General features: G+C 47.3%; 3 protein-coding genes across 3 annotated transcripts; 1 reads left to right on the forward strand and 2 right to left on the reverse strand.

Annotated features, from left to right (window-relative positions):
• The first annotated feature begins 15,805 nt into the window (after positions 1–15,805).
• F4807DRAFT_350929 (S-adenosyl-L-methionine-dependent methyltransferase) lies at positions 15,806–17,854 on the forward strand. The gene is made up of 4 exons (XM_047995461.1): positions 15,806–16,158; positions 16,701–16,965; positions 17,069–17,155; positions 17,348–17,854. The coding sequence occupies exons 1-4, from the start codon at positions 15,944–15,946 to the stop codon at positions 17,780–17,782; spliced, it is 1,002 nt and encodes a 333-aa protein (XP_047857322.1). The 5' UTR covers positions 15,806–15,943; the 3' UTR covers positions 17,783–17,854.
• A 2,000-nt stretch (positions 17,855–19,854) lies between these two features.
• F4807DRAFT_414548 (uncharacterized protein) lies at positions 19,855–22,273 on the reverse strand. The gene is made up of 3 exons (XM_047996978.1): positions 21,526–22,273; positions 21,188–21,441; positions 19,855–21,139 (listed from the first exon to the last, which is right to left on the reverse strand). Exons 1-3 carry the CDS (start codon positions 21,715–21,717, stop codon positions 19,975–19,977), a joined length of 1,611 nt encoding a protein of 536 aa, XP_047857323.1. The 5' UTR covers positions 21,718–22,273; the 3' UTR covers positions 19,855–19,974.
• Positions 22,274–23,888: 1,615 nt separating this feature from the next.
• F4807DRAFT_457602 (uncharacterized protein) lies at positions 23,889–25,537 on the reverse strand (the record flags this gene model as incomplete). Its single annotated transcript, XM_048001068.1, has 4 exons — positions 23,889–24,773; positions 24,832–25,239; positions 25,311–25,372; positions 25,477–25,537. 4 exons carry the CDS (start codon positions 25,535–25,537, stop codon positions 23,889–23,891), a joined length of 1,416 nt encoding a protein of 471 aa, XP_047857324.1.
• Positions 25,538–26,060: the final 523 nt, after the last annotated feature.

The raw sequence follows: 26,060 nt of genomic DNA on the forward strand, positions 1-26,060 counted from the left end.
CTAGGTACCTAGCCCACGAAGGTAAGCAGGTAATCATCCGGCCAATTAACCAACCAACATAGCAAATGGGTTGACGTCTAAAAGGGACTAGCTGAGCTAGATGGGCAAGGGACGTAGTGAGTTGGTAGGGGTCAAAACATCGATATTGGCTGGGTGTCGGCGCTGGTAAGTTATAGGGTAATGTGGTATGTAGGTAGGTTCGTTAAGTAGGTATGTGCAGTGTAAGTACTGGATGTGGATTATGGATGTGTGCGCATGTAGGTTGTGTAGTAGGCAGTGTAGGTATATGTATATGTATATGTGTGCGTGCCCTAGCTGCTAGCTGCTAGCTACCTGGCTACTTACATGTAGCTACCTAGCTACCTAGCTACCTAGATGTTGGGGCTAGGTACTATGGATGGATCAGGGACTAGGAACTAGGGACCAGGGACGACAACGATTTTTTCTGGCGACTCTGCGGACGCAGTTCTGCGAGCGGAGCAGGACCCGCAGTTGCAAGGATGATGGGGATGGGGATGGGAACGGGAATGGAAGACTTGTCTGAATGTGGAGGCATGGAAGTGGCCCAAGATAGTCTAAGTGACTTGGTGTAAGTTTGATTCGAGCGATTGCTGCCATGCCCGACGCAGGACAAGGTCAGGACAGGGCAGTTTTCAGGTGGCACTCGACCAGAGGACCAAGCACTAAGAGAACTAGAAAGAGGATCCAAGTATGATGAAGTATGTAGTAGTATTAAAAACGTACCTTTTTTTCTTCCTGCTCTTTCCCTCTCGCCAATGGCTTTTACTTGACCTGACCCGACTTGACTACGCAGAGCTAATGCTCTACTAGCGGCAGCGTTCCTTTCCGGGGTGGGCTAATAAGAATGGTGATTCGCGCCGGTGGATTAGAAATAAAAAGAACGGAACCGATGGCGGATGAACTACTACTGCGGGTGGAGTGAAGGCTGTGTGGATGAGTTGGCGACCGAGAAATAACTTCCTAGTAGCATGAGCTATTGAGTCGCTAGCCGAGTAAGAGAGAAAAAAAAAGTCATCTACCTGCGGAGTGGCTAGAGCGGCTGTGACGATCTGGCTAACTGAAAGAGATAGTTTCATACAGCTGCCGCCCTGGTATTGTGTGTTGGTCACTGTATGTAAGATTTGGCAAGGACCTTGTGTGAAGGAATAGGATGGTCAGGATGTGTGGATGGATGATGATGGATCGAGGTGCGTTATGAGTAGTGTGTGTGAGGGTGAAGAGGTGTTCCCACCAAATTTGAAAAGAAAAGAAGGAGGGAAAAAAACCAAATCTGAGTTAATGAACGATAATATTAGTGGAAGGAAGGGTAATGATGATGATGGTTGTGATAATGTTAATGATAGTAATAATAATAATAAGACCCTTCGCACGGTCGCAAACTCGGGTTATTTCTTAGTAGTAATGCGACGAATATGCGCCAGATGAGAAAATAGGTGAGGTAGAGGCGCTGGTGTTGTGTCGTACGGAGATATTATTGAAGGCTCCAAATCTGATGTTCGAATTAGGAACAATTTAATAATAACCTTTTGGAAGCTTGGGGGTAATTGACTTTTTTCTTCGTAGAAGGCGGATTTATTTGTTCCAATCAGGTCAGACTTTAGGCTTGTACCTCGCGCCTAATGGGCAATGGCGGAATCCCGTCAGGATGGTTAGGCCTAACAGGTCGCAGAACGGGCCGCAGAAGGAAAGCCCCAATCTGATTCGGTCGAATGACTGCAGGTGCCCTCCAATGTTTCTTCAATGCTCTAGGGCTCTTTCCAATATATGTGTGTGTGCGTGTATGTGTGGGTGTGTATGTGCGCGCGTTTGGTGCGTGATGCCTGCCTTCTTAAAGTTGCAAATACTTTTTAGGCTTAGAGAAGAAACATTTATAAACTCTTACTACCTTTTTTTATTTTTCTCTTTTCTTCGATTGGCAATTCTTAGACTTTAGAAAGGCCCACCTATAATTCGCACAGATGGCTACTTACACATATAAGTATGGATATGCATATATGCGTCGAGGCAAAATGTAGGCGATATGCTTATTGTAAAGAATATGAGTGTAGGTATGCAAATACGAAATAGATGTGTATAATGCAGGTATAAGTATAAGTATAGGGAGATTATATGACTTACCCGGGCACAATGACGATTTGCGAAAACGCTATGCGCTGAGATGTCCGGTAGAATGGTAAAGCGACCATAGAATGTGGCAGCGTCGTAGTGGATGTGCGCAGGTATGTATGTGAATGCGTGTGTGTGTGCGCGTATGCGTGTGTATGCGTGTGTATGCGTGTGTATGCGTGTGTGTGCGTGTCTCGTATGCGCTATGTATATGTGCCTAGGTGTTAAGTGAGAACGAGCGAGTTATGGCGATGACTTCTGCAATCTGGGAATATCCTAGTGACCGGACGCCACAGGTGGATTCTCTCAGGCGTCTCTACTCTTTCCTCTCCGTCTTTATTTTTGTATTTCGGGTTCGTAAAAGGTTTTGCTGTGCCGCCCCTCGTGGCAACAATGCGGCGTATGTATGTAGAAGGCGGCTTTCTAGCCGAACCGATCCTTTCGCTCGGTCCGTTTGCCGGTGACGTACAAAACCGAGTAGGGAGGGTGAGGTAATTTATAGGGTTCTAACTTCTAAATGCGCCTAGACCTGCGAACGGTCTTGTGAATCCAAGATCTTTAGATCGTTTATTACTCTTTAACTCAAATATCCTTCTCCTTCACCAATTCGAGCCTGCAAGTACGAGCACTTGCCGGATAGTCTGGAGGTCGAGATGTATCCGAGGACTCCTAGCTTTGACGTGGCAGGCTTCCTGATCCCTCAAACGACAAATGCGACTGTGGCTTGTCCCAGAGGCGTGGTACACTTCGGGTAGGCTTGCTGGTTAGCTTGCTCGGCTTGCCGGCTCGGGCTGGCTGCGCATGCACCATACACAGAGGGTCCGGTCGAGGATGCCGAGAGGGTTCAATATTGCATGTGGTTTTGTAAATGCGATACAATGAGGCAATCGTTGGATCGAGTATTCAACGGGCAAACTCACTGCCTGCCTAGTAGATAAGGTTGAAGGAAGTGTTGGCCGAAATGCGAGTCAGCAATATGTTATTACTTATGTTGGTGGGGCGGTCAGCTTTATTTCTTTTCTGTTCTTTTTTCCTTCTCGTCCTCCTTCCTTTTCTTTTTTTTTCTTGTTTTTCCCTCTCTCTTTTCTGACCCCCTCCCCTTCGAGTTTGTGCTTCAGGTTGCTTGCTGGATGCCAATCAAGCCAACGGGACCTTCGGTTTGGACCCAACTGACGAGGTCCAGAGTACGTAGTACAACACCACAGGTATGGGATGAGTGGTGTACGCGTGGATGCTTTTTTTTTTGCTCCCTCTATCTTGTATTGTACCTATACAAAATACCGCCAGGATCCTTTGCTTCCGTATTAACCCTCGGGCATGGGGGTCACGTTGGATGGATGGATTGTACAAGCTGGGGCTAATAAGGCACCTGATGCACGCAACGCAAGCGTGCAAGGTCCTTCCGGCTCAGATGACGGGGTACCCGTCAGCTAATCACGATGCCGATGGCTTGACCCAAGGCTCTGGGCACTCAGCTTTTATTTCCCCTCCTTGTCTAGACAAGGGTTGCCCTTTAGCGTGCGCCAGTTTGTTCTCACACCGCCGCTTTTCCCTCGATGGACACCCGGCGAGGGGAGACTCATGTATAACCTGCTATGCTATTAACCTGTTCAGCCGGCCTTAGGACGCTGTTGGTAACCTAATGCGTGCAAGCATGAGATTTTCTAGGTGCCAGCCGTTCGCACTAAGCCTTCCCTGAACGGGAATGCGGTAACGGAATACAAGGCGGACGGATAGATCCCAACGTAGTGGCTCGACGGGGTGGCCCGAAACTCTGATCAACGGCCTGCACTGCACAATGCTTTCCACTGGAGGACGCCAAATGAACAAATGCCGTCGAACCACCACCAGACCTCGGCTTGCTATAATAAGGAAATGATGTAGAATGGTCGAGGGTGTTATGAAACTGCGCCTTTTAGTCCCGGCAACCCTCTATCACGATTTAATAATAATATAAGCCGTTGTAGAAAAAGTAGCTGTACTTGCAAGTCGCGACACGGAGAGATCCAGCAAGGAATTCCACCCCCATAACCCTGGCTGGGGTGCCGTAACCAGGCCAAATCAAGCGGTCCCCTTGACGTTTGCGGGATGCGCTACGCAGCAATTGTTGCCTATTAGGTATAATAGACGAACCAGCCCTTATTAGACGTAGTGATGGAGTATTCAGGTGTGTGATTGATTGCCCTTATTATTCGGTTGGAACTTCTGCACGAAAAGTGTGAGTAGTCGCTCTCATCCGCGTATGTGCAACTTCAGAGGTGCATATAAGGTCCACAGGCGAACGTCGCCGCCTAGACGTGGCAACGATGGCAGCAACACCGGTCAAAATAGCTGTCCCGGCAATATCTAATTCTTCAGAGCAATCGAGCATCAATTTAAATCTGAAAGGTAGAGAACGTCGACATCTTGCTAAGGATGCCAACCCTACCAGGATGAAGGATTTTAAAGGAAACCTGGGAAGAGGGCCGGAAGCGGTGGACGAGCAATCCTTGCGCTGGCTATTGCTACGGTAAGCTCCAAAGCGTCGTACGGGAGGTCGACAAGCGGCTGTCGTGCAACGTTCAAACGATCATAAACCCCTGAGGCCATATGCAAGACGGAGTGGGATACAATCATTAGACGGGCTGGATAGTATGCTAGATGCGAGACGGCGGGGTCCTTGGTGTGTATTTGGCATGTGTTTTCGCGCTTGTTACTGCGGTTAAGCCACTTTGGTGTACGGCAATGTGCGAGAGTGATGCGAGAGTGAGGGTGGGTATGTATTTTTTGCATGGCCTTGGCCTTTCCCAACTACTACCTCGCTACCTCGTGATCTTCCGCCGTGAACAGTCTCCATAAGAGAACACTACCGCGAACGGAATACCACCCGTTCTTTCGTCATATTCCCGTGTCCCTTGTCTTACGAGCTCGCAAATTTGAACCACACCCTTAAAGATTCCCGTCGGAGGCTATGCGGTACTTCGTACTAAGCAATAGTTTGTCTAGGCCATCGAAATGTCTCTCGCATGGGCCTGCCAAGGGTCCACCCACCCGAGACCTGGAGACTTTCGTTACTGTCCTCGTATGCCCCATCGGCCTCGCATGCACCCCAGCGATTGGATTAGCACACGCAGTCAGCCTCTGCCTTGTCCTCTTGCGGGGTGCAGGTAATCTCATTAAAACCCGCGATGACAGCCCTATTTATTGTTATTATTATCTTTGCCGGGAGGGTACCTTGGATTGTTTTTCTATTTGCGGGAGGGGCGTTAAGGGTCGATGCGTTAATAAAACGTATTAAAGATGCCCCAGCTAATGTGGCTGACTGTAGTCGTTGTTGAAACATCATTATGTACTTATACTAGTACTATAGAATGATCAAATATTATTTATTTCTGTCATGATGGACGTAATGGTATGGATCATGTTTCAGAATATGCAATAATGCCTATTCTTTCACGTTGTGATAGTGTTCTAGAAAATAGTACAGCGGTACTAGAACCCTGACGTATACATAGTAAGGTACGCGGCAATATTAAGCTCTTAATGAGATGACTACCTACATGATGAGAAGCTACTATTGCGTGCTCTCCGTATTATATGTTACATCGAGATCATTTCTGTTGGTGTTCATTATAGGTACCCCGTAAATGGAAGGGTATATTGCACGTCCATGGGGCCTACGGGGAAATAACGAGACCCGAGAGCCGGACGGGCGGGTTCGCCGGAGACGTGAATAAGCAAGGGGATCGATGAATTAGAAGAAAATGGCAATTGAGATGTAGCGGTGTCATGCATACCTAATAGCACTAACGATTAGGGAATCTGCAAGGTTCACCGGAAGGGGTTGGGTTACGAGAAAGTCAAGGATTCTAGACAAGTATCAGGCAATAGGAAACGAGATAGAAAGTCAATAGTTGTTTCGTATGTATGCACAATAGGATAGGTAGATTGGACGAAGAGGGCATAAAATCGGGTTAGCAAGACTCCATGTACAATGTTCCCCGGCTCGGCATCACCATGCGCATTACATAGGATTCCGTGAGCTGAGCGAACCGCAGCAGCCTGGGAGTTTGAGAAGCCTGGGAGTCCAACATATCGTGTGCCCTATGAGGAACTTCCTGTAAGTAATGGTAGATCCTCCCGTAGTTGGGTCGCCGTTAGCTCCTTTCTCAGAGCTTCAGCCGTCCCCGCTCCCCTACTGCGTTACATCCATTGTGCTGATCGCATGACGCTAGCCGTGTAAGGTAATTTCGATTTCCAGGTCCGTCTCCTCATCCCTCCGTTTGGTAATGGATGGGCCAAACCGGTAGATTTCATTGGTCCCATCTAAGCATTCGAAACATCGAATCTGGTTAAACCGAAGCAGGGGTAGCATGGCCTAGCGGTAATGCGGGCGAGGGAACAAGGGGCCAAGCAGCCCAAGTCTCCAAAAAAGCGTGGCAAGCGTGGGAAGCATGGAAGCGAAGCCGCCAAAGCGGCAAGGGACAGGGCTCACGCGCTCGCACGGGAAAATCCTACGCTTCTTTTTTCGACGCAAGAGCATTTCCCAGCAAGCCATCATGTGGCGTTTGACGACGAGGGTAAGAATATCACGCATTTGCGCCTTTTATTGATCTCCCGCCGGCATCGATGACTCTGTAGGCAGAGTTGATGGTCGTAGATATAAGCTATTATCTACCTATTACCTAGATGGATAAAAAGAGCCGCCGCCGCGCAATATAATGACGCGCTACCCCTGTCTCTTACTTGTCGACCAGCCCGTCAACCCGCGCACTTTGCCTGCCGCAGAACACCCGGTGCTTGCGGACTTTGGATGTAGCCCTTTGAGCCGGATATTGCGCTGCATTGCCCTGGAGAGGGTAAATCCCCCCGTCCCAGTTGGTGCTACAACGCTGAAGGAGGGTGTGGTCGGTGATAGATGTGCATATGATGCATGTACTACCCGTCCACACCTCTCGCCGTTGAGAATCTGACTCTCGCCCCTCTCTCACCACACCTCTACGACAAGTTATCCTTACCCATAAGGCCGAAGGTCACTGTACAACGATGCAGCACTACCCTGCATACCCTTGACGCAACGGAAGCCACTGATCCTTTCTATGCGCCTTTCTAGACTTTCTGGCTCGTCCATATCACCACCAAGTCCCCGTACTATAGTATACGGTTATACGGGGCTTGGGCTTCGAGACGGATTTGCTGACCAGTTCAGGTCACTGAGTCAGAGAAGTTTCTGACGGGCGACGAAGTGCCAGCCAATCGTATGTAACGAACGGCTCTCTCCAACTGTGATATCGTTCGTTCCCTAGCAGAGCCGACGCCAGGCGCAAGGCCACTTCGGGTATGGGAAGAGCAGCCGCTGTGATGAGGGAGAGAAAGATGCCATGTTTCTCATCCGCTTGTTGGTATCACTTTAGTCCCATCACCCAATCCATTTCTTGGCAGGGGAATTATTGGATCGTAAGTGTGATCAATTAACACGCCGCGAGCGGCCCGAAGTGCTCTTTTTCAAACCGGTTAGGGCTGCTCGGTTACTTGGAAGTGAGGCGTAGATGAACTAATATCAGCTAACGCGGTCATCGGTCGTTTACCGTCATCATTGTCATCAACCATCATCATCATCATCGCCGCAGTTCCTGTCATCGTACGAGATTTCTCGTCCTGCCCTCGGCTTGCCGTATCGATAGGTACGTCTGGGTGACCCATTGGGCATATGCATATCCGCCACCTTTTTAGGCTCTTCCCGCCCTTCGTACATATCCGCTCCCATCCGTGCAGATCCATGTTCGTTGGAACTTGGACCCGCCGATCCACCTCTGTGCCGTATCTGCAGTGGTGTACCGTGCTATGTACCGTGTACTTTCATTCGGCTTTAATTGCAGCGCTTCATCTTCCATAATCGATCCTCCAACTTGTCTGGGCCTGTGAAACCCGACTAGCCCGCTTATTATTATGATTGTTATGAAGATAGCGCTTATATTTGGCCACCAATGACGAGACAGTGGAATACATGCCTGTCATTGCCCTCAAGCACGTGAATAGCGCAATTAGATCTTACGGTCATAGCGAATCTTAGATTATCTACCTAGGCGTGTAACCTTATTAGCTATATATCTTGAAGGATATATGGGTAATAAGATTGTGAGTATGTCACTATATCGTTTCATCCAATTCGGGTAGCTATAGCTGCTGCCAGTACACTCCAAAGGCTTTGTATGGAATTGGGATCCGTCCCGACGAGGCATCGTTGTCAGTCAATGCGAAGCCCCATGTCATACGCAAAACTCGCCGCCGTTGGCTCAAGGACTTGTTGCTGGGATAGGACGGATCGCAATAGTGCGCCACGGGTTTCTGCAGGTAGCAGACGTTGTAACCCAACCACCTAACCTGGATACAAGAGGCAAATTAAAGACGGCGCCGAGTGGTTTACGAGAATGGATCTGGTTCGGCGCTTCGAATACAACTCGCGCGACAAAGTTCCGACACATATATGTCCTTGAAGTTTGCCTGCATAATCTTAAACCACCAGCTCATCCGTACACCCAACATGTAGTTTCAAGTTACACGACGGTACAATGGTTGCTCAGCTATACTATGACAAAGGTTCCATAAGTTGCAAGAGCCATTATGAAAAATCATAGTAATGATCAGGAATATAGGTATTCGAGCTAAATATGATCAAGGGGTAGTAGTAGTCCTTTAGTACTTCTTTCATACGGTGTATAGAGTAGCCATATAATTAATATAGAGTACTGTTACTAGCTAAATACAGTAGTAGGTAGCCATTCCCAATGACCATACATAGGTAGTTTTAGCAATGTTAGTGTTTGCTCTTGGTCCCAAGTTAAAAAGGGTTGGCATCCTTATCACACCCTCCCCCATATAAGTCTGTCAAGACTATTGATAATTAATTATGATTATAATGTAAACAAGAAACGAGGGGGAAAAAAAGGTGAACGCATGAGGCAATGAGAGAAGAGGTAACCAATTCGTAATGACTCCACAAGGTCGAACACCAACATTCTAAATCACCCCTCGATAACTTAAATTCTTTCTATCAAGTCGGTCCCGGCGGTCAAAACTAACGTGCGTCACATATCTCGGGTTCCTCGTTGATTTAGTGATGGTATATGTATTGAACCTAGCCCTTCCGGTATGGTCCATATCAATTATATAGATTAATGAGGCAGGTGATTACCAGATGCAGTAGAATGAACGACTTCTTACCTTGAAGACCTTCCATATTTATCCTTCGGCTTGATCATTGCTAACGGGAAACATTAGCAAGCGTAGCACACACACATGCGCAGGGCCACTATAATTGTGGGTTGCCTGCCTCTTCTGGCCTCATGCAGCCCAGATCTAAAACTTTCGGCGATCCATAGGGGGGATTTGGGAACCACCCAGCTGACGATCCTAGGAAGGTGTAGTAATGGATATCTCGGAAATTGCAAATCGACGTAGGCCCACGCCGTCGCCGCTTGCCGCGATTAGGACTGTCTACGTAAATTGTCTTACTCTCGTCCAAAGAACAGCAGAAGACGCCGGAGAGAAAGAAAGTTTCAGCTGGCTTGTGAGCCTCTAAGGTTTCTTCGTGTCTACTAACGATAGGTGGTTAGGCTAATACAGAAGCCAGTTTCAGCTATTATCTATCTCTACTTCCCCTAGGACTCCAGATGGACCCTCGCCTATAATTGATAGAAGCACGGCTGTACATATATCCATATGCTACTATTGGATCGAAGAGATCACCAAAAGCACCGGCGTCTTTTAAGTATTATTAATGTTCTATGTTCTATAAGAGAGTAAGCCCTTATTTCTCCTCGGAAATCCATAGTGCCAACACTAATCAACTTAGTTTACAGTTAGAAAATGGAACGCTATTCAAGTTTAGTGTACTGTAAAGCTGACAGTTCGTGATGGATTAAGCCTGTGGCACCAATTCAGGTCCATTTTCTCATGAGCAACTCCCGAAAGTTCTCGATCCTTTTCATCGTGCCCGAGTAAACGTCAAGTGTTCGTGCTCGAGACTTTTCTCCAGTGCCACTTTACATAAAGTAGAAGGTACTTATACAATTTCTACTTATTAATTAGGAGCCGGTTGAATCCCTCAGATAAACGAATAGATTTACGCGAGATAGATGTCAGGTACCTAAAATATTTCAGAAGGAGTCGGTACGTACTACGTAACATCGTGTTTAGTGCTGTCCCGTTGGTATGGAACCCTAACTGTTGGGCCCAAAACTTCTTTCCCTAGGTAAAGTGCAGCGGCAAAATCATCACCAATATTTGAACATCCTCTCATTTTCCAGCATCTAGACATTTGGAACGAACCTGAGCTAGGTATTCTTACAATCATTCTGAACATATTATTACCTACCTACCTAAGTAACACTGCCTAGTACCTAATCTCATACGCACATGAAGATATAGTAATTTTTAACCCTCTGGATATTAAAGTTTCCTATTCGTCTTTCATCTCGTTGACTATCAATGTAATATCGTACTATTGTACCCTTACTATAAGGGGAAGATGTTTCGAGTGTAGAGCGAAAAGAATACCCAGGTAGGAGGTATGTTTAAGGATGAAGTAAACGATAGGATCATGTTTACATAACCTTTGATTAGGTAGTTGAATCTCTCGGCTTGAAAAATTGGAAGATTATCACGTTTGACCACTTAGATATAGCTTGAACTCCGGTTAAATAAATAAATAAAACTTCCTTTTGTGTTGTTAAATGCGTACGTGCATATTAGGTTACTTTCGATTTCAAATTGGTGAGGCTCTGATATATTGATAAATGACGTCGAACTTCATTGGCTAACACCTACGTATTTCTACCAGTCTACATCGGCGTCATAAGTTTGATCTTACACTTACTATAGAATATGCACCGACGAAATGTAAACGAACCTTCAGCGCCTTGATGAGAATACCTGCACATATTTTTCCTTCTCGTGCGGCGGTAGCTTTGAAAAGGCTGAGGGCGGGTATGATGCGCTATCCGGGATGGTCGAATTGGTATTGCCGACCGCTACCTCCGCGATATCATTGGACCACTAGGAAGTTCCGTGTTGATAGACGAGGACGCATACCGAGAGAGCTTTACCGGAAATATCTTGGGCCATTTTTCATCCTCCAATCCGTTACCGTCAAGGCCTTACCTACGTGTATTTTCAACAAGGACCTACGACGTAAACTAATTGGACGATCGCATGATAGTTGCCACGTATCGTTGTAACTCTGCTTCGCTTTAGTAGAGCCGAAGTCGATACCCGGCCTCCCTTCTGCAGCTATAATGACATGGGATAGAATGGGACCCAGACCGCAATTCTGGCAGGAGAGAATTAGGCGTGCGGGCAGCGGACACCAAGGGGGGAGGATGAATTCCCTTTGGGCCGGCTACTGCTGTGGATCGCGCTTGAAAGAACAAGTAGGCACACCGACAATTTAGTGGTCCGGAGACCAAAGCAAGATGGACCCAGATTCTCGGGCTTGGTGGTAGCTGAGCTTGCAACCGGTAGAGGAGTGATTGGATGGCGAAGACCTCAAGCCAATCAAGGGGGCCTCGAGTCGTGTTCACGTGACCGAATATGCATGCAGCGAGCCGCTCCCGCAAATTGAACCCCGTTTTTACTAATCTCTAGTTGACCTAGTAAGTGTTTGCTGGCCCCGAATCGTTGCCGACTCTGGTGGATACCTCTCATGTATGTACGTAGCAAATCTCCTCCTGGTAGGCCTAACCGCTTGATCTTCAGGCCTTAGTACCTAATAGCATAACATCTAAGCGGACCCTAGAAAAAATATAAGCATAAAATACAACGATATCACGAAGATCTCGGGTTTAATTCGTTATCTTACGTTCTGTGGGGATATATCATTGACGATGACGATGGACTAGGATAATTCAACTTCTGGATCGTACAAACAATTCGTATGTACGTACTTGATCCCCTGCCTTAACTGGTCGTTACGCAGAGGCACAACCCCTCCTCCTCTTTTCCTCCCAGGACAAGGGAAGCAAGGGGGACCAATAGCCAAAATGACCGTTGTCCAAGCATGGTTCTAACAAGGAATCCCCCTCTTGTTAGAACTGTCACGCTGAACATCCGACTACCTCTATCACAAGCTTCTAGTCTGCTAGGTTAGGTATGACAATGTCTACATGAACTACTCCGTACGTAAGGACGGATCAGTTGACAGGTTCGTGCTTACAAGCCACCACAACCTATCCCACCTCGGAAGATCGCCTGCCCGACCTCATTGGCTGGTACGTGTGTAAGCGAAATCGGTCGGCGTATTCTTGTAGAGCTCTGAGAAGCTGACAGAGCTCAATGGAGCAGGGAAAACTGCAGATAATCTGTCGATATGTGCGCTAGTCTTCGTGTCGACTTCCGAACTACTGGGGGAATTAGCGCTGGCACCCCACCAGCCGCCATTGAACGGTTGCGTCGTACTCTGCGATCCACCCTCTGCTTACCCATCCTGCCTATCTAACTACCTAGGTAAATAGGTACGGTAATACGCAGGTAGGATATAACACATACAAGCCGGGGATGCATGTCATGTTTATAGCGTGCCCCTTCTAGTATTACAGTTCTAGACTCATTGATCAACAGAGTCTCATGAAACTAACCCTAACGAACGTCGCATCGTTGGCATCTCAAGAGTCGGACAGGGATTTCCCTTTTAAAAGACGTTGTCGTATAATGGTTCACGCGAAACAAACTCATCTATAGGCCTGCCTAACTTTGATCCTTGTTGGTGACCTGGCCTGGGGATGTGTTATTGCGAGTGCGAAATCAAGGTAGGAGTATCTGCGTCTCCGTGATATAGATCCGCGATGCCTGCGAGAACGAGGAATAATTCCCGTACCATTCCTTTCCTAATACTAAGTGCGCGTACGGCGGGCTGGTTGCCCTAAATTGCTCATTCGACTTGGCGGAGTACTAGGTAGTTGGCTAAATAGGCTCTCGAATATTGAGGGCCCTCTAGGAAGGCTTTAGTATAATATGGGTGTTCATTGCGGAGGGATTCTCCCATTACTCCTATTAGGTATTCGTGACGGATTTTTAACTGGGTCTGAGAATAGCTTATAAAGTCCAATACAAGTTAGAAATACATAGAATTCCATCATTTCGTCATTAGATATTTTTCAATGGGCCTTGGTAGGTATCCCCATGGCCATATCACGCGTGCATCCACAATCGCATTTTGAAGCCAAGGGAATCTGAGGGTGTCACGTATAAGTATCATAGAGTGAAGCCGACTGCAAGCGCATCCTACATAGGCCTATGATGGTGATCATTTTTGGTCACGCGAAGCCCACAGCGCCACAAGCCAGTAAATAGCCCTTCAGTTTCCTTGTATAACCGGACTTTCTTTGCATATGTACCTACGAAGGTAAGTGTATGAAATCTGAGGCGGTATAGAAGTATACACATGGATTGATAGCTATTACATGAACAGATGTTGTATGTACAAATACAATATAATATGATAATAATACAACATACATACCTGACGATATTCAGGACAGCAATGACGATGACGACGGTGCTGCCGAACCGATCCTACGCAGCAGGTAGGTGGAGAATCGGCGGTGAGATTTGGACCGAATATTTGCAGCCGTGGATGTGTTTCGGGTCGTGGGCGATGGAAATCCCCTAAAATCCCTAAAAGCCCCAGACGCCAGCCTGTCACCAACCAACTACGCAATACTACATGCCAAGAATCGTACCTAATCGTGTCATGGATCCATATAGGATCTCACCTAGATGAACTACACGGTTAGCCGAGATTCTCTCAGATTTCATACTTTTAACACACACACACACACATACACACACGTACGGAGGTACATACACGCATATATTTATGTAGGTAGGTACTTACATATTGACGTCCGCAGGTTCCACATGCCGGATCTCGTCGAACCTGACTTTGCCCGTCCCGCCCCAACTGAGCGCGCTTGCCCCCAGGGCTGCCCGTTAGTTGCCAAACTGCGGCGTTTGTGACACTATGTGTCCGTATTGGGAAACCGCGTTAGGTGCCTATCCGTATTTTGGTAGATAGCTACTTCCATTTCCAAGATTCCGTGGATTGGATTGGAGATTGTGTTTGTCACGTCACTTACATAAAACTGGATAAAGCATAACCCTGGGTACATCAGTTCCAAACTTCCCCCAAACAACTTCAAAATATTGAAATGTTGGTTCGCCGCGTTCGAAATCCGGATACGGGTGAGAAGAAGGGTTTCATCGTCATTTCTTACCCATCCATTCATTCATCCATCTCGCGTGTTTCTACCCCGTGTGTCTCTCCCAATTCCCCTGCTGCCGGGAAACGAGAATTACTACGACTGGTTCCCAAGAATCCATCTTTGCGGGATCACCATACATTGCTACCTTTAATACAGCGCCGTTATACCCATCCTTCCCATCCCTCGTGCAATTTATCCGACATGCAGACCGATACCTGCAGTGACCCGGCCAAGCGCCGGTCGATGCCCAAAGAGCCATCTACATTGCTACATCCATTGCATCCATTGCATCCATCGCATCCATTACACAGGCACAGGTACATACATATGTACATGCTTATTACCAGCTAGCGATTGTTCTCCTAACCCTTTCGGCCGTTTGTTTTCTCTGTCCTTCTCTGTCTCTCCCTCTGCAGTGACTATCACAAGGAATTAGGAAGACGCATGTCAGTCCAACGGACTACCCTATGTGATGGCACCTCATCCACCCCACTCTTTATCGCGCGGACGCATTTTCCCTTTTCTTCACCTTGCAGACGCCCGTGACGCCGTACATCCTCTCTCTACGTCTTTTGGCCCAAACCTCCGGCGGCGCATTGGCAACGCCCGGTCCCTTGCGGCCAGACCATTAGAGGCCGACCCAGATTCCAATCTGGTTTGGGCCACCGCGCGCATGCTACATGGCTAGGTACATGGCTACATCACTACCTACATCGCTATCTTCACCCACTACTGCGCACTACAGGTTGAAAGCCATGCCACAGCAGCACGCTCTACATATGCACTCCCTCTTGTGACCGCAGTCCGCTGCGAAACCTGCAGGTTCCACTTGCATAGCCACGGGGCGTACCTAAACTCGCAAATAAGAATTTCATGACTCATCGTACAACACAACGCAAAAACAAAACAGAAAAAAAAGAGCCGACTCGATGGATAAGGTGGTAGTACACCTCCTACCCGCCCGTGAAACCCCCAAAGCCCATGCAGCTGCGGGAGGCACTGTCCGAAGCGCGCCCGCCGGGGGGGAGAGGAAGGGGAGGAAGGGGTCAATACGTAGGCGGGGATCCTGGATATTCAATGTTCTAAACCATGCAAGGCATGGGATCATGTCGACCTACGAGGGGATCCAACTCCACGATTCCAACGACCCATCGGCTCCAGTTTTTATTGCTTCTCATGGTTACAGTGATCGAGCCCGTCGTTGCGTGCCGTGGTATCCTTCCCGCACCGTCTGTCCCGATTTGCCCGTTTCGGCGCGTAGAGTATCATCCCCATACTTGATTAAACGCGTACGATATTGAGGCGGTGAACATTGTTGGCGACTTCGACGATCATAGAGCTTCCTCAGGTGCAAGCGCAAATGCAAACGCATATGTAAATGCGAAGCAAAGGGTGAAGGTCAACCCACGGAGGGGCCAACTAGACTAGCCCTACCACTCCATGGATTTGGTCACTGCTTTTATATCTACTCCGGTGTAGCTCTAAGGTTTTACCAATCGAGCCTAGTATTACTAAGTATCCAAATTTGAGAAGTTACCGCGATGTAGGCAGGTAAAAGTGTACGAGAAGTTGACGGTATGTCGCCGACGAGACATATTTCAAGGAGAACGACCCGAACTTCGAAATACTTTCCAGACAAGTTTCAATACGCAATGAAGACACAGAGTATTAATATCTCGAAATATTTATCCAGAAAACAAAAAAAAATTACTCACCAGGAAAAGAGACAGCCTTCGGAATCTAAACTCGGAATAGACAGCAGCATGGCCGAGGTCAATAGGTTACACTTCAAGTAAGTTGGACTTTTCGCTCACTCCGATTTGATTTGTCTATTACGCGCCTTTCACTTCCTGTTTTGATCTGCATCTCACATATATTGTGGCGATCTGATCCCTTTTCGGTGCGTTGAATCACTCTAGTTAATATCAGATGTATATCGAGACCTAGGTAGTCTGTCACTGCATATGTATGCCCAAAGAGAGCAGCTTCAGCCACCAATGTAATGGAGTCTAAGTGCGCTTTGACATATACTTCCCCATTCCCCAATCCTGCCAGAACTAGAGGCGGATTATGGGCAGAGCTGTGTGGCATCCACGTCCTTATTCGCTCACATTAGCTTCGCTTTAACTTCACTTCACCTTACTTCCCCAGATTAGGTCGAGAGATCATCATGTTGCTCGGATAGGCTACTATATAGTGGCACCCTTTCTTCAGCTAGCACGTATGTACGCACGATCGATTTTGTGGATCGATTGACGTGGCACGGCACGGCACGGCATCTACCTGGATGTCATAAAAGAGGGTAGAACTTGAGCTAAACTGAAGTATCCGCAGTGAAGAGGCGTCTACATACGACACCAAGCACAGCAAGCTTAATGAGCGTCTGACCAAGGAAATCCAATCCCGGCTAGATTGGATCGGTGTCGATTGGTCCATTGCGGACGATCAAGACGACGACGATAGCGACGACGATGGCGATGACAGTAATGAGGACGAGGATGAAGGCAGTAAGAACCCCGTCAAGGAATCTAAAAATACTCAAGGTAAGAAGGAAGTGAGGCTTTTGGATTATGCCTGTGGTACGGGCATGATGTCTAGAGTAAGTTACCCCTTTTCAATGTTTATCCCTATCACATCGTCTAAAATACGGCGATAGCCATAGCTTCTACATGATCAATCATTTCTCTAACACCTCTTGGTAGGCACTCGCTCCTTATACGACACAGTGCGTCGGTATCGATGTATCAGAGAACATGGTTGTAGCGTATAACTGTCGAGCAGAGAATCAAGTACGTATAAGTTAGAATATTATGTTTAAGCCTTACAGCTCTTGTTTATACTCCTTATCATGTTCACTTAAATCATTTGTCGACTAAATAACTCCTGTGCTCAGCGTTTTAACTCTGTCAAATCCAACTCATAGCCTTCCCTTGCCCATAAACAGATAGCACACGGAGATATGATAGCTAACATATTCATAGGGGTTATCCCGTGACGAGATGTACGCTGTAGTAGGCGACCTCATAGCGTTGGATGGGCCCCAGCCGTCTGACGTCTTGGCGGACTCGCGCCTCTTCGGCTTCGACGTAGCTACCGTTGGTGGTGGCCTCCACCATTTCGCGGACCCGGAGCTAGCCGCCGACCGCTTAGTCGAACGTCTACGCCCCGGTGGCGTCTTGCTGGTCTGGGATTTCCTCCCGCACGGACCCATGTCGGGACATGTCGGGAATCACGGAGTCATGCACCACGGCCTCTCCGAGGAACGGGTCCGGAAGATGTTCGAGCGCGCCGGGGCCGGGCAAAAATTCTCACTCGAGGTCCTCGGTTCTGGTATATCGATTGACATGGGTCGACATGGGGAGAAAGGCGTTATAAGGAGGGAGATCTTCCTGGCTAGGGGGCAGAAAGCTGTCTAAATCTGACTCCACAAGTATCTAGGGGAAAGGAGGTTGTCTTTAGACACGATGGGGTACGACACGCTTCATTATATTAAGTAGGATATTAAACATTCACCCCTTGGAAGACAAGTCATCTTCCATTACTTGAATGACCATCAACATTAAATAAATAGTGTGAAGAGGTTTCTCAGATCCAACGGCACATTGCAAGGTATTTCATTTAGATGCGTAATCACGTAACTAGAGTATCTTGAATAAGTGGCCCATGTTCCTTGACAATATATGGATGATAATCATGCGTTTGATGCAGTTATCGCGTATAACTGCTCTCCTTGGATAGTATATTAGTTGTAATATGAAAGCTAGTTCCTGCCGAAGGTCCCATAGTATATGACGGTTTAGGACACTCTCGATATTGACAGAGCGTATTCTCTATGCCACTTATACCTATCTAGCCATATCAGGCTTAGTCCGGGCCTTTTCACTCGGGTGTCCGTCAATGTCTATCGAGACAGTATCTGTCATAGTTACGATGGGGGCCTACCCTCAGCCCTTCGCATTTCAACCGCCGTCTACCTGAAGCATTGATATACGCTCTTTAGCCAAAGTGGACTATAGATGTAGCGCCGTCTAGTAAAAGCCTTGTGGGCTCTATGACCTATGGGAGATATAAGATCCTTCACTCTCAGCTGGTTAGAAGGCCGTGTCCCCCCTAGCCTCAATCGGCTCAGGAATTTTCTATCAGAGATAGGACTTGGCTTTGCTGATTTTTACATGGAATTAGTCCCATATTGCCATACAAAGATGTACGGCAAGATAAAGCGCCTTCATAGAGTTATCTGACGTGGTGCTCTTCTACAATATTATCACCCTAATGGCCACCACCTCTTATATACGTATCCTCATGATTCTAACAATCCTAGCTCGTACGCAATAGATACATCCGTGGGTCTCCTTAACATCAACGATACAGACATTGATATGTCCTCAACATACCTAGGCAATCTCACTTTTATCCAAGTCCAAGGAAGTCCGCCAGTTCAAGTCTTTAGAATAGAAACTGAGCCGACTACTTGTGTATAACTTCTCCACATCACAAGCCTAAATCATTATCAGTAGATGATTCGAATGCCATACATTAGACACTTACTAGCCTAATGAGCTTACATGTAGTACTGAAGAAGGGCCGACATAGGAAAGCCTAACTTGAAGCAGACAGATACGCCACTATTTGAAGACTCATGGCCCATAGAAGCTTACGTGGAGCTAGGAGACCCATTGCCCCTGGCGCGATACTTCTATCTGCAATGATTTCGACTAATGAATTCAATGTCATGTATATGAAGACAGGCTTCACGGTAGAGAAGGGGCTAGCAATTAATCTCGCGTAGGTAGCTTATAAGTTCTCGAGACATCTACACACCATACCGCTTACCATAGGGTCAAGTCTCATGACACAGTACACCTGTGCCGTAGAGTACAAGAATGCCTGTTTTTACCAGCAACTCTACGAGGTGTCTTCACCGCCGGTGTGGGATGTAGAAGCCAAATTGCAGAAGTGCACGCAATGATGATCTTTAGGGTGAAGTATGGTGTCATCAAACAAGTTGCTATTTCCCTTCTGAATCTACCCGACTAAGGGGTAATGGCGAATACATGTTATGGTTCGATGCCGATATCGAGTCGAAACGACAAACCCATGCTTCGCCCCTTTCATCCGTGGAGCTAGCTAGTCGGCCATGACTATTGCGGGGAGTGGGAAGGCGACTCCTAGAATCTACACATAGCTTGGATTCTCAACCCAGTCCTTTCCGGCTCCCTTTGCAACCTATTAAGTTAGACTAATGAAGCCGACGGTCGGATCGTGACACCCATTTCGGCTCGAACAGCCACCCATAGGTATAAAGCCAAAATTCCGGGTAAAAATAATTGCTACGCTAAATGTCATAAGATACGAGTATGTTTATCTATTTAAACCAATTTGCTATATCTTGTGTATATATCCTATTAATACTTCGAGGCTGTGTAGGGGAAGCTACACCTCTGAAGGATGGGGAGATGTGAGGATGAAACGAAGTAATAATAAGTTATTGAGGCAATCAAATCAGAGTGTATTTGAACTGCCCGGTATAGCCTAGGTAGCTACTATCTAACTAACTTCATATTCGTCTGTAGTCCTGCTAGATACTTAGCTGTTCATATAATTATCTTCAAACGGAGTTATTATCCACGCCCACATTCTCTCGAACCACCACCTCGCCAGTATCCGCATCCCTCTCCAAGACGAAGCACCTCTCGGCAAAGAACCCACGCCTATTCTGCTGCCGCCACGCCTCGCTAATCCGGCGAACCATAACGGGCTTCCATCCACCCACGTTGACCGTGATACTCCGCCACGACTTTCCCCGCCTCCCGCTCATTAGGGCAGATAATATTTTCATAACAGCATCGTAGTCGGGATCCTCGTTCCACTGCGGCCCTTCGTAAGCTTGGAGGGTTGTCTGGGTGTGAAGGACGAGGGTATCCAGCCGAGGAAAGTCGCAGAGTGCGCGGAGGAACATGGCTGGCTCGCACAGTGCCACGTCCATGTCTAGCTCGATCGTATGAAGGTGGGTGAGCCTACGGGAAAGAAGAGAGAGATCATCAATCCTCATTGTGGGACACCGCTGCCTTTCGTCGCCGAAGCCCACGTAGTCGCGGAAACTTAGGATGCGTAGCGAGTCGGCGTGACTGAGAAGTCCGGAGATAGGGAACAGATTTGTGTGACAGGTTACTTTCAGTGTATGAAGCGATCGTATTTGTAGGATGAGCTTGTATAACTTCCTGGTCGCGTCCGGGCGGCGGTCTGGCAGATGTGTGCTAAAGTCTTCGCAATGTAGTGTGTGAAGTTGATGAAGTTGTGAAAAGGGTATAGAATCAAGAAATGGGAATAAAGGTACATCAATGAGGGTTAATCGCCGCAACCGTGAGAAGTCCCAATGCTTTCTAACCTCATTAATGCTGTGATTCCAGTCATATGAGCGAAGTGATAACTCCTGGAATGCTGGGAGTCGCTCGTTTTCCTCAAATGAGAATTGTGTCCCCTGGCCACGGTCATTGTGAAGGAAAGTTTCGATCGAGCAAGCTTCAATAAGCAGTCGTTTCAACGACTCGAGGCGAGTCATAAGCGACAGTATAGGAGTAACCATCTCCAGAGAAACAAGGTTACTTGTAGGTATTGCTTGCAAGTCCATATCATGCGACTCACTATCAAAGACATGTAGTGGTAGATCTTCGATATATAATTTTATGCTGATACTATTGACGTGATTTGGACTTAAGATACTAGAAGGTGTCGAAAAATAGCCGGAACGATGTTTTCCCACGTAGCGCCATCTACTATGATTATTAGCCATATTAGCAACTTGGATGAGATGCGAGTACCTTAACGACGAAAGCCGCTGTAATCTGTCCAATAACCCCCTAGTAGCTGATGGATCTAGGTCGCTTCTCACTTCGACATGCCTGGTGAACCAACATAGACTTTGAATTACCCGGGGAAAACATTTCTCAGTCTCAAGTGATATAATACATTCATTAAGGCGGATAGATTCAAAACGAATGGGTGTAACGATGGCTTCAAACCGCCTGGATAATTGACGAGCACCAGCTAATGCCCGACTGTCAACATCTCGCAACTGCAGGGCGATGTCGTTAACGATGGAGTCCTACAAGATAGAAATTACTGGGTATAAATTATGAGACGAGACGAGACGTTGTACCTGTTTAAAGATAAGAACTAGCAGCTCCGTACTAAGTTTATCGAATAGCGACGCCTGCGCAGAGCGGCGCTTGGCTACTTCAGTAGCCAGTAGCTCGTTATAATGGCAATTCCTTTCCTTAGACTTAGTAGAAGTTGAACAGGCTGAATAAGTACTACAGAGAACCCCTGCTAGGGTCATGACGGGCAACATGAAAAAGCTGAGAGGGATATAAAATTGGGTCGACGAGTTCCGTTTGTTAGGATGAAACCGTTGATGCCGTTAGGTGGCAGCCCTTGGCCAATACAATGAGAATCTACCTAACTCTTAGGTTGGCTTATAGTAATACATAGAGGAGGAATGATAAGAGCTTGTTAGTGACAGTAGTCAATTTGTGAGTTTGAGTGTTAGAGGGGGCAAAGGCAATAATATATCAGATGGGCGAACCAATAAGAAAAAGACGGGAAGAAGCAGCTTCTAAGCCTTGAGCTGAACTTTGACAGGCCATGATTGTGGCTAGACCATATATGGCTAAAATAACGAATGCCGGGTATCACTCCGATACAGTTTGATAGACTAGCTGAGATGAAGTAAAAGAGTATCAAGACTCCTAAGGATCGTGCCTGGATCCGAATAAATATCTTACTAGTACTTAACCTAGTAGTTAGATCATGATAACTAATGGTTGTGTCGGGAAAGGTACGGCATATTTAATTTGACACGGAGCAGGGCTAATAAGCGTTGCTGAAGTAGATGAGGTAGACGATGGAAGAAGGGATGAAGTGAATAAATGAGTAGTGTACACAGTACGTACCTACCTAGGCCCGCTTACTTAAGGCATTGCAGGGGAAACACGTGAAATTCGCAACTTTCGCCCAAAACGGCGACCCCACCTTTTATATCATATTTTTTCAGATGTGTGGTTCCTCCCGCCGCCACAAGCGTAGCCATCTTCCCTCCTCCCTTCACTCACACGTGGAAGTACATGGATTGAATTCCGAAATTAAGGATCCTGCCATCCAATTCATGGAATAGTGTATTTGTGTTTTCGCTCTTCCAAACCGCATCTATGCTACGAAAAAGTAAGAGGTAAGGGGATCGTGCGCATTCAAGTGAATGTGTGTTAGTTACCCTAATAGGAAATCCATAAGTGGGTCTCAAATTGATAAGTACAATCCGAATGTCGCTTCCACCAATATTGTTAAGCGAATGAAAAGAACATGAACAGCTGTCAGCCCCAAGGTGCATTGCATACCTAAGGAAGATCTAGCACCTAGTACCGCTGGATCGGACGAATCAAGCGGTACGCGGATATAATAACAAGGTACCTTGGCGTATACGGAAGCGTAATCCGACCGACCACAAGACCCGCCGGAAGGGTTCGCTCGGCAAAGCCGCATAGTCCAATCGCAACTTCTCTTTTGAGGCTCGGCCGCTGCGGGGCCACATGCCACCAACAATTAACTCCTCTCATTCCTGACATATGACGATGTATTTCTTTGTAAGCGTTCAGATTAATATCAAGAATATAACTAACAGTCGCATCTATTCCACAGCCCGGCGATGACTCCGCTCAAGAAATATTACACACTTAAATTAATAACCAGAACTCGAATATATTGCTTACTTGCATGTTAAAATGAACTTGGGATGAACAACCACTACATATAAAATTTATAACGTCGTCTATTACAACCGGGTAGCCTCTTCGATCTAGTTGTGAGTAGAAAAACCTGCATCTGGAACGGCTCGTCCTTTTTTCCGCGGCTGCTAATTGAAAAAAAGCGTTGTAATATTGATAGTCCTTGTTAGTTAGGTCTTAGCGCTGCGCCGATTCCACAACCCATTTAACGGCAGACTGCTTAGTAGGACTCGTGAACAGAGCGTAGTGTCCGCTTATATGTCATGCTAGAGCCGGTAAGTTATAACTATAGAGAAATTGCCGGACATCTGATTGTACCTAGTGACAGATTTAAAGTCGTTTCCATCACTTCTAAACCACGCCCATAAAGCGGATGCGCTTATGGTATTCATTCACGGAGCTGCTGCCTACCGAAGTGATTCAAAGCTTTTCTATGTCCAAAGACACAAATAACATGATTCATTAGCACGGTGGTGGGTAGGTGGAGCATTTTAGCCAATAGTGGGCGTTGAAGTATGCGGGAACGATGAATTGCGGCTCTGATATTGGGGGAATCTCGTATAGAAAGGAAAAAGGGAAGCTAAACCCGATAAATTGGACATAAACACAAAGACCTATGGGAAGGTCTTCATAGCTGCTCCCGCCATGATTCCTACCACTTTGTCGAATCAAGGACCATCGCGGGAGGCTCTTTAACCTGCTAAGCTTTGGGAAGTAGACGTATACGCAATCCAGATGTCGATCAATACCGGTATATCGGCTCCTGCTGCTTCGAAGGCGTGGCGTCATAGATATCACTACTCTCGTCGCCATCCCGGGATTCTCGGGCGCTCGACGAAGAATTTCCTGCGGCTCCATGCATCGTCTCCTTTCCGAGAGCACTCTCCTGCCTGCCCACGTAGCTCGGCGTGCTATCAAAACCTGGGTGGAATGGTTCGAACGCTAGCCGAGGCTCTTCAATATAGTTAGAAGATGCTCCGGTGCCGGATCCTGAGCCGCCGACCCCGTGAGTCCTCGATCCCGAGTGGTCGGGCTCAGGATCCCTGAACGGGTCATCTTCCGTAGCAGGCGTGTGCGTCCTTGAAGGACCCGCTATAGCGGGCTCGTATTCCCTTTCTTTACCCTTGCCATTCGCTTTTCGAGATGGAACGGGTGGGGCCTCCAAGCCTAGCCCGTTCTGTTCCGACTCCACGGGACTCACGGACTCTGGATGATCAGGCTGAGGGTCCATGACGGCAACAATCTTCCTTGCATTTAACATTGCTCTTTGGTGCAAGCTGAGTGAGGCTTGGAGTTGCTCGTTGGTGTCGATCAGGCTCTCCATCGTATCGTTGTCAGGAGCCGGATCCTCGGCGGTCATGTACATCTGTATACTTCGACTTGCGCTTGTGCAGCGATCAGCAAACTCCTTTATGAGGTCATTGCTGAGCACTTCGACGGGTGGCGTGTTGGTAACCACTTGTTGCAGTAATTTCGCAGATGTCCGTGCTTCCTCTAGCCTACTCGCCAACTCAACAGGGTTCGGGAGCTTGCGGTTCGAATGGCTTCGCGCGAAGTAGTTCTGCGAGTGCGAGTCAAACGGTGGCGCATTAAGAGTCCGCGGTACTGGGGGCTGCGGATTGCGTCCCTAGTTGGTATATATGTTAGTAACAGCGATGCTTCAACAGGAAACCGATATAGCATACACCATATTGTCGTTGCGCTTTATCCTTCTCCTTCTTCCACATTTCGATTAGAAGGGTTAGACCTTCATCGTATGCCTTAGTGTTCTCAAACGAGTCCAACGTTTCCATCATCATCTGGCGTACGCTTGGATCGCGAACTGATCTTAGTAGCTCCTTCGTCGTATCGGTGAACTTCTGGTCGAGATTTCTCGTGAATGTTTGGCCGGGGTTGTCGGCGAGGATGCGTATGAGCATGATGGCATTGTATTGGTACGAGGGCTTCGTCCAGTAGTCCCTTTTCAGATATTTCCGAATCAAGCGTGCGCATTCTGCTGCAGCGGCAGGGGATGACTCGGCAGCGTCAACGATGGGGGGCAAGTAGAGGACCTCGTCTCCGGCATTGCTAGAGTTAGATTCGCAGAAGGATTTCTAATCAATGGACCGTTAGATCTCTATAATTCACTTCAGACAAGAATAAGGTTGGGCAGATGTAGACGCACCACGCAGCGAGCAGCCGTAGCTTCAGGACCATCACCTTCAATAGTGACAGAGGGACCGGCACCTTAGGGAGGCATTAGCGAAAACTGTAAATTGCCCAACTTGCAAGTTGCGCATCTATGGATGCGAAATCCCATGCTAGAGCTTAAAGTTGCGGTTCAGACATACCATCGCTTGTATTCTTCTTTCTTATGGTGTCTAGCACCTTGCTCATCTTGAGCGACTTCATGGTCGCTTGAAATTATTAAAGTTCCTTTTCAGCTGCGCATATGGTTGTTATAATTGTTGTAGTTGAAACGCAGGACGAGACACGTCGAGGCTAGAGGGTCCAGGTTAAATTTGTCGACAAGTGTTATGCGCGTCGCACTTTGAAAACAGCGTATTCGGTAGCGAGCCGAGCTCTGAGCAAGACAATTGACCTTAGTTGGTCCTAGTTGGTCATAGAGATAAATGTTCGCCGTTTGGATATACGATGCAAGTTTGAACTAAGGCTTGTGTGAGTTGAGTTTGACAGTCTGAGGATCTGGGGGGTCTGGGGGCTGCAGGATGACGGAGGGACGGTTATATTGCTTGACGAATCGATGGAGAGGGTGGAACCGCACCTGATATGCCGCGTTTCAGCCTCGATGTAATTGGAAGAGGGCCAGAAAGAGAAAGTTGGTTGGTTCAATGTTGTTGAAAAGAGATACTTTTAGGAGTTAAGTCAATCTCCAAATTTTCCATCAATGTACACATGTATATGTAAACGCATA

This window comes from Annulohypoxylon truncatum (genome assembly GCF_022578515.1).
Source record: "Annulohypoxylon truncatum strain CBS 140777 unplaced genomic scaffold F4807scaffold_6, whole genome shotgun sequence".
NCBI classification, from domain to species: domain Eukaryota; kingdom Fungi; phylum Ascomycota; class Sordariomycetes; order Xylariales; family Hypoxylaceae; genus Annulohypoxylon; species Annulohypoxylon truncatum.

Bases quoted from the DNA above. Each gene is read 5' to 3' on its own strand.
- F4807DRAFT_350929 (XM_047995461.1), top strand. From the start codon at position 15,944: ATGTCGCCGACGAGACATATTTCAAGGAGAACGACCCGAACTTCGAAA. The intron at 16,966-17,068 runs GTAAGTTACCCC...ACCTCTTGGTAG, and splicing joins GTACGGGCATGATGTCTAGA to GCACTCGCTCCTTATACGAC. The intron at 17,156-17,347 runs GTACGTATAAGT...ACATATTCATAG, and splicing joins ACTGTCGAGCAGAGAATCAA to GGGTTATCCCGTGACGAGAT.
- F4807DRAFT_414548 (XM_047996978.1), bottom strand. From the start codon at position 21,717: ATGTTGCCCGTCATGACCCTAGCAGGGGTTCTCTGTAGTACTTATTCA. The intron at 21,442-21,525 runs GTACAACGTCTC...ATCGCCCTGCAG, and splicing joins TAGTTCTTATCTTTAAACAG to TTGCGAGATGTTGACAGTCG. The intron at 21,140-21,187 runs GTACTCGCATCT...TAATCATAGTAG, and splicing joins CAGCGGCTTTCGTCGTTAAG to ATGGCGCTACGTGGGAAAAC.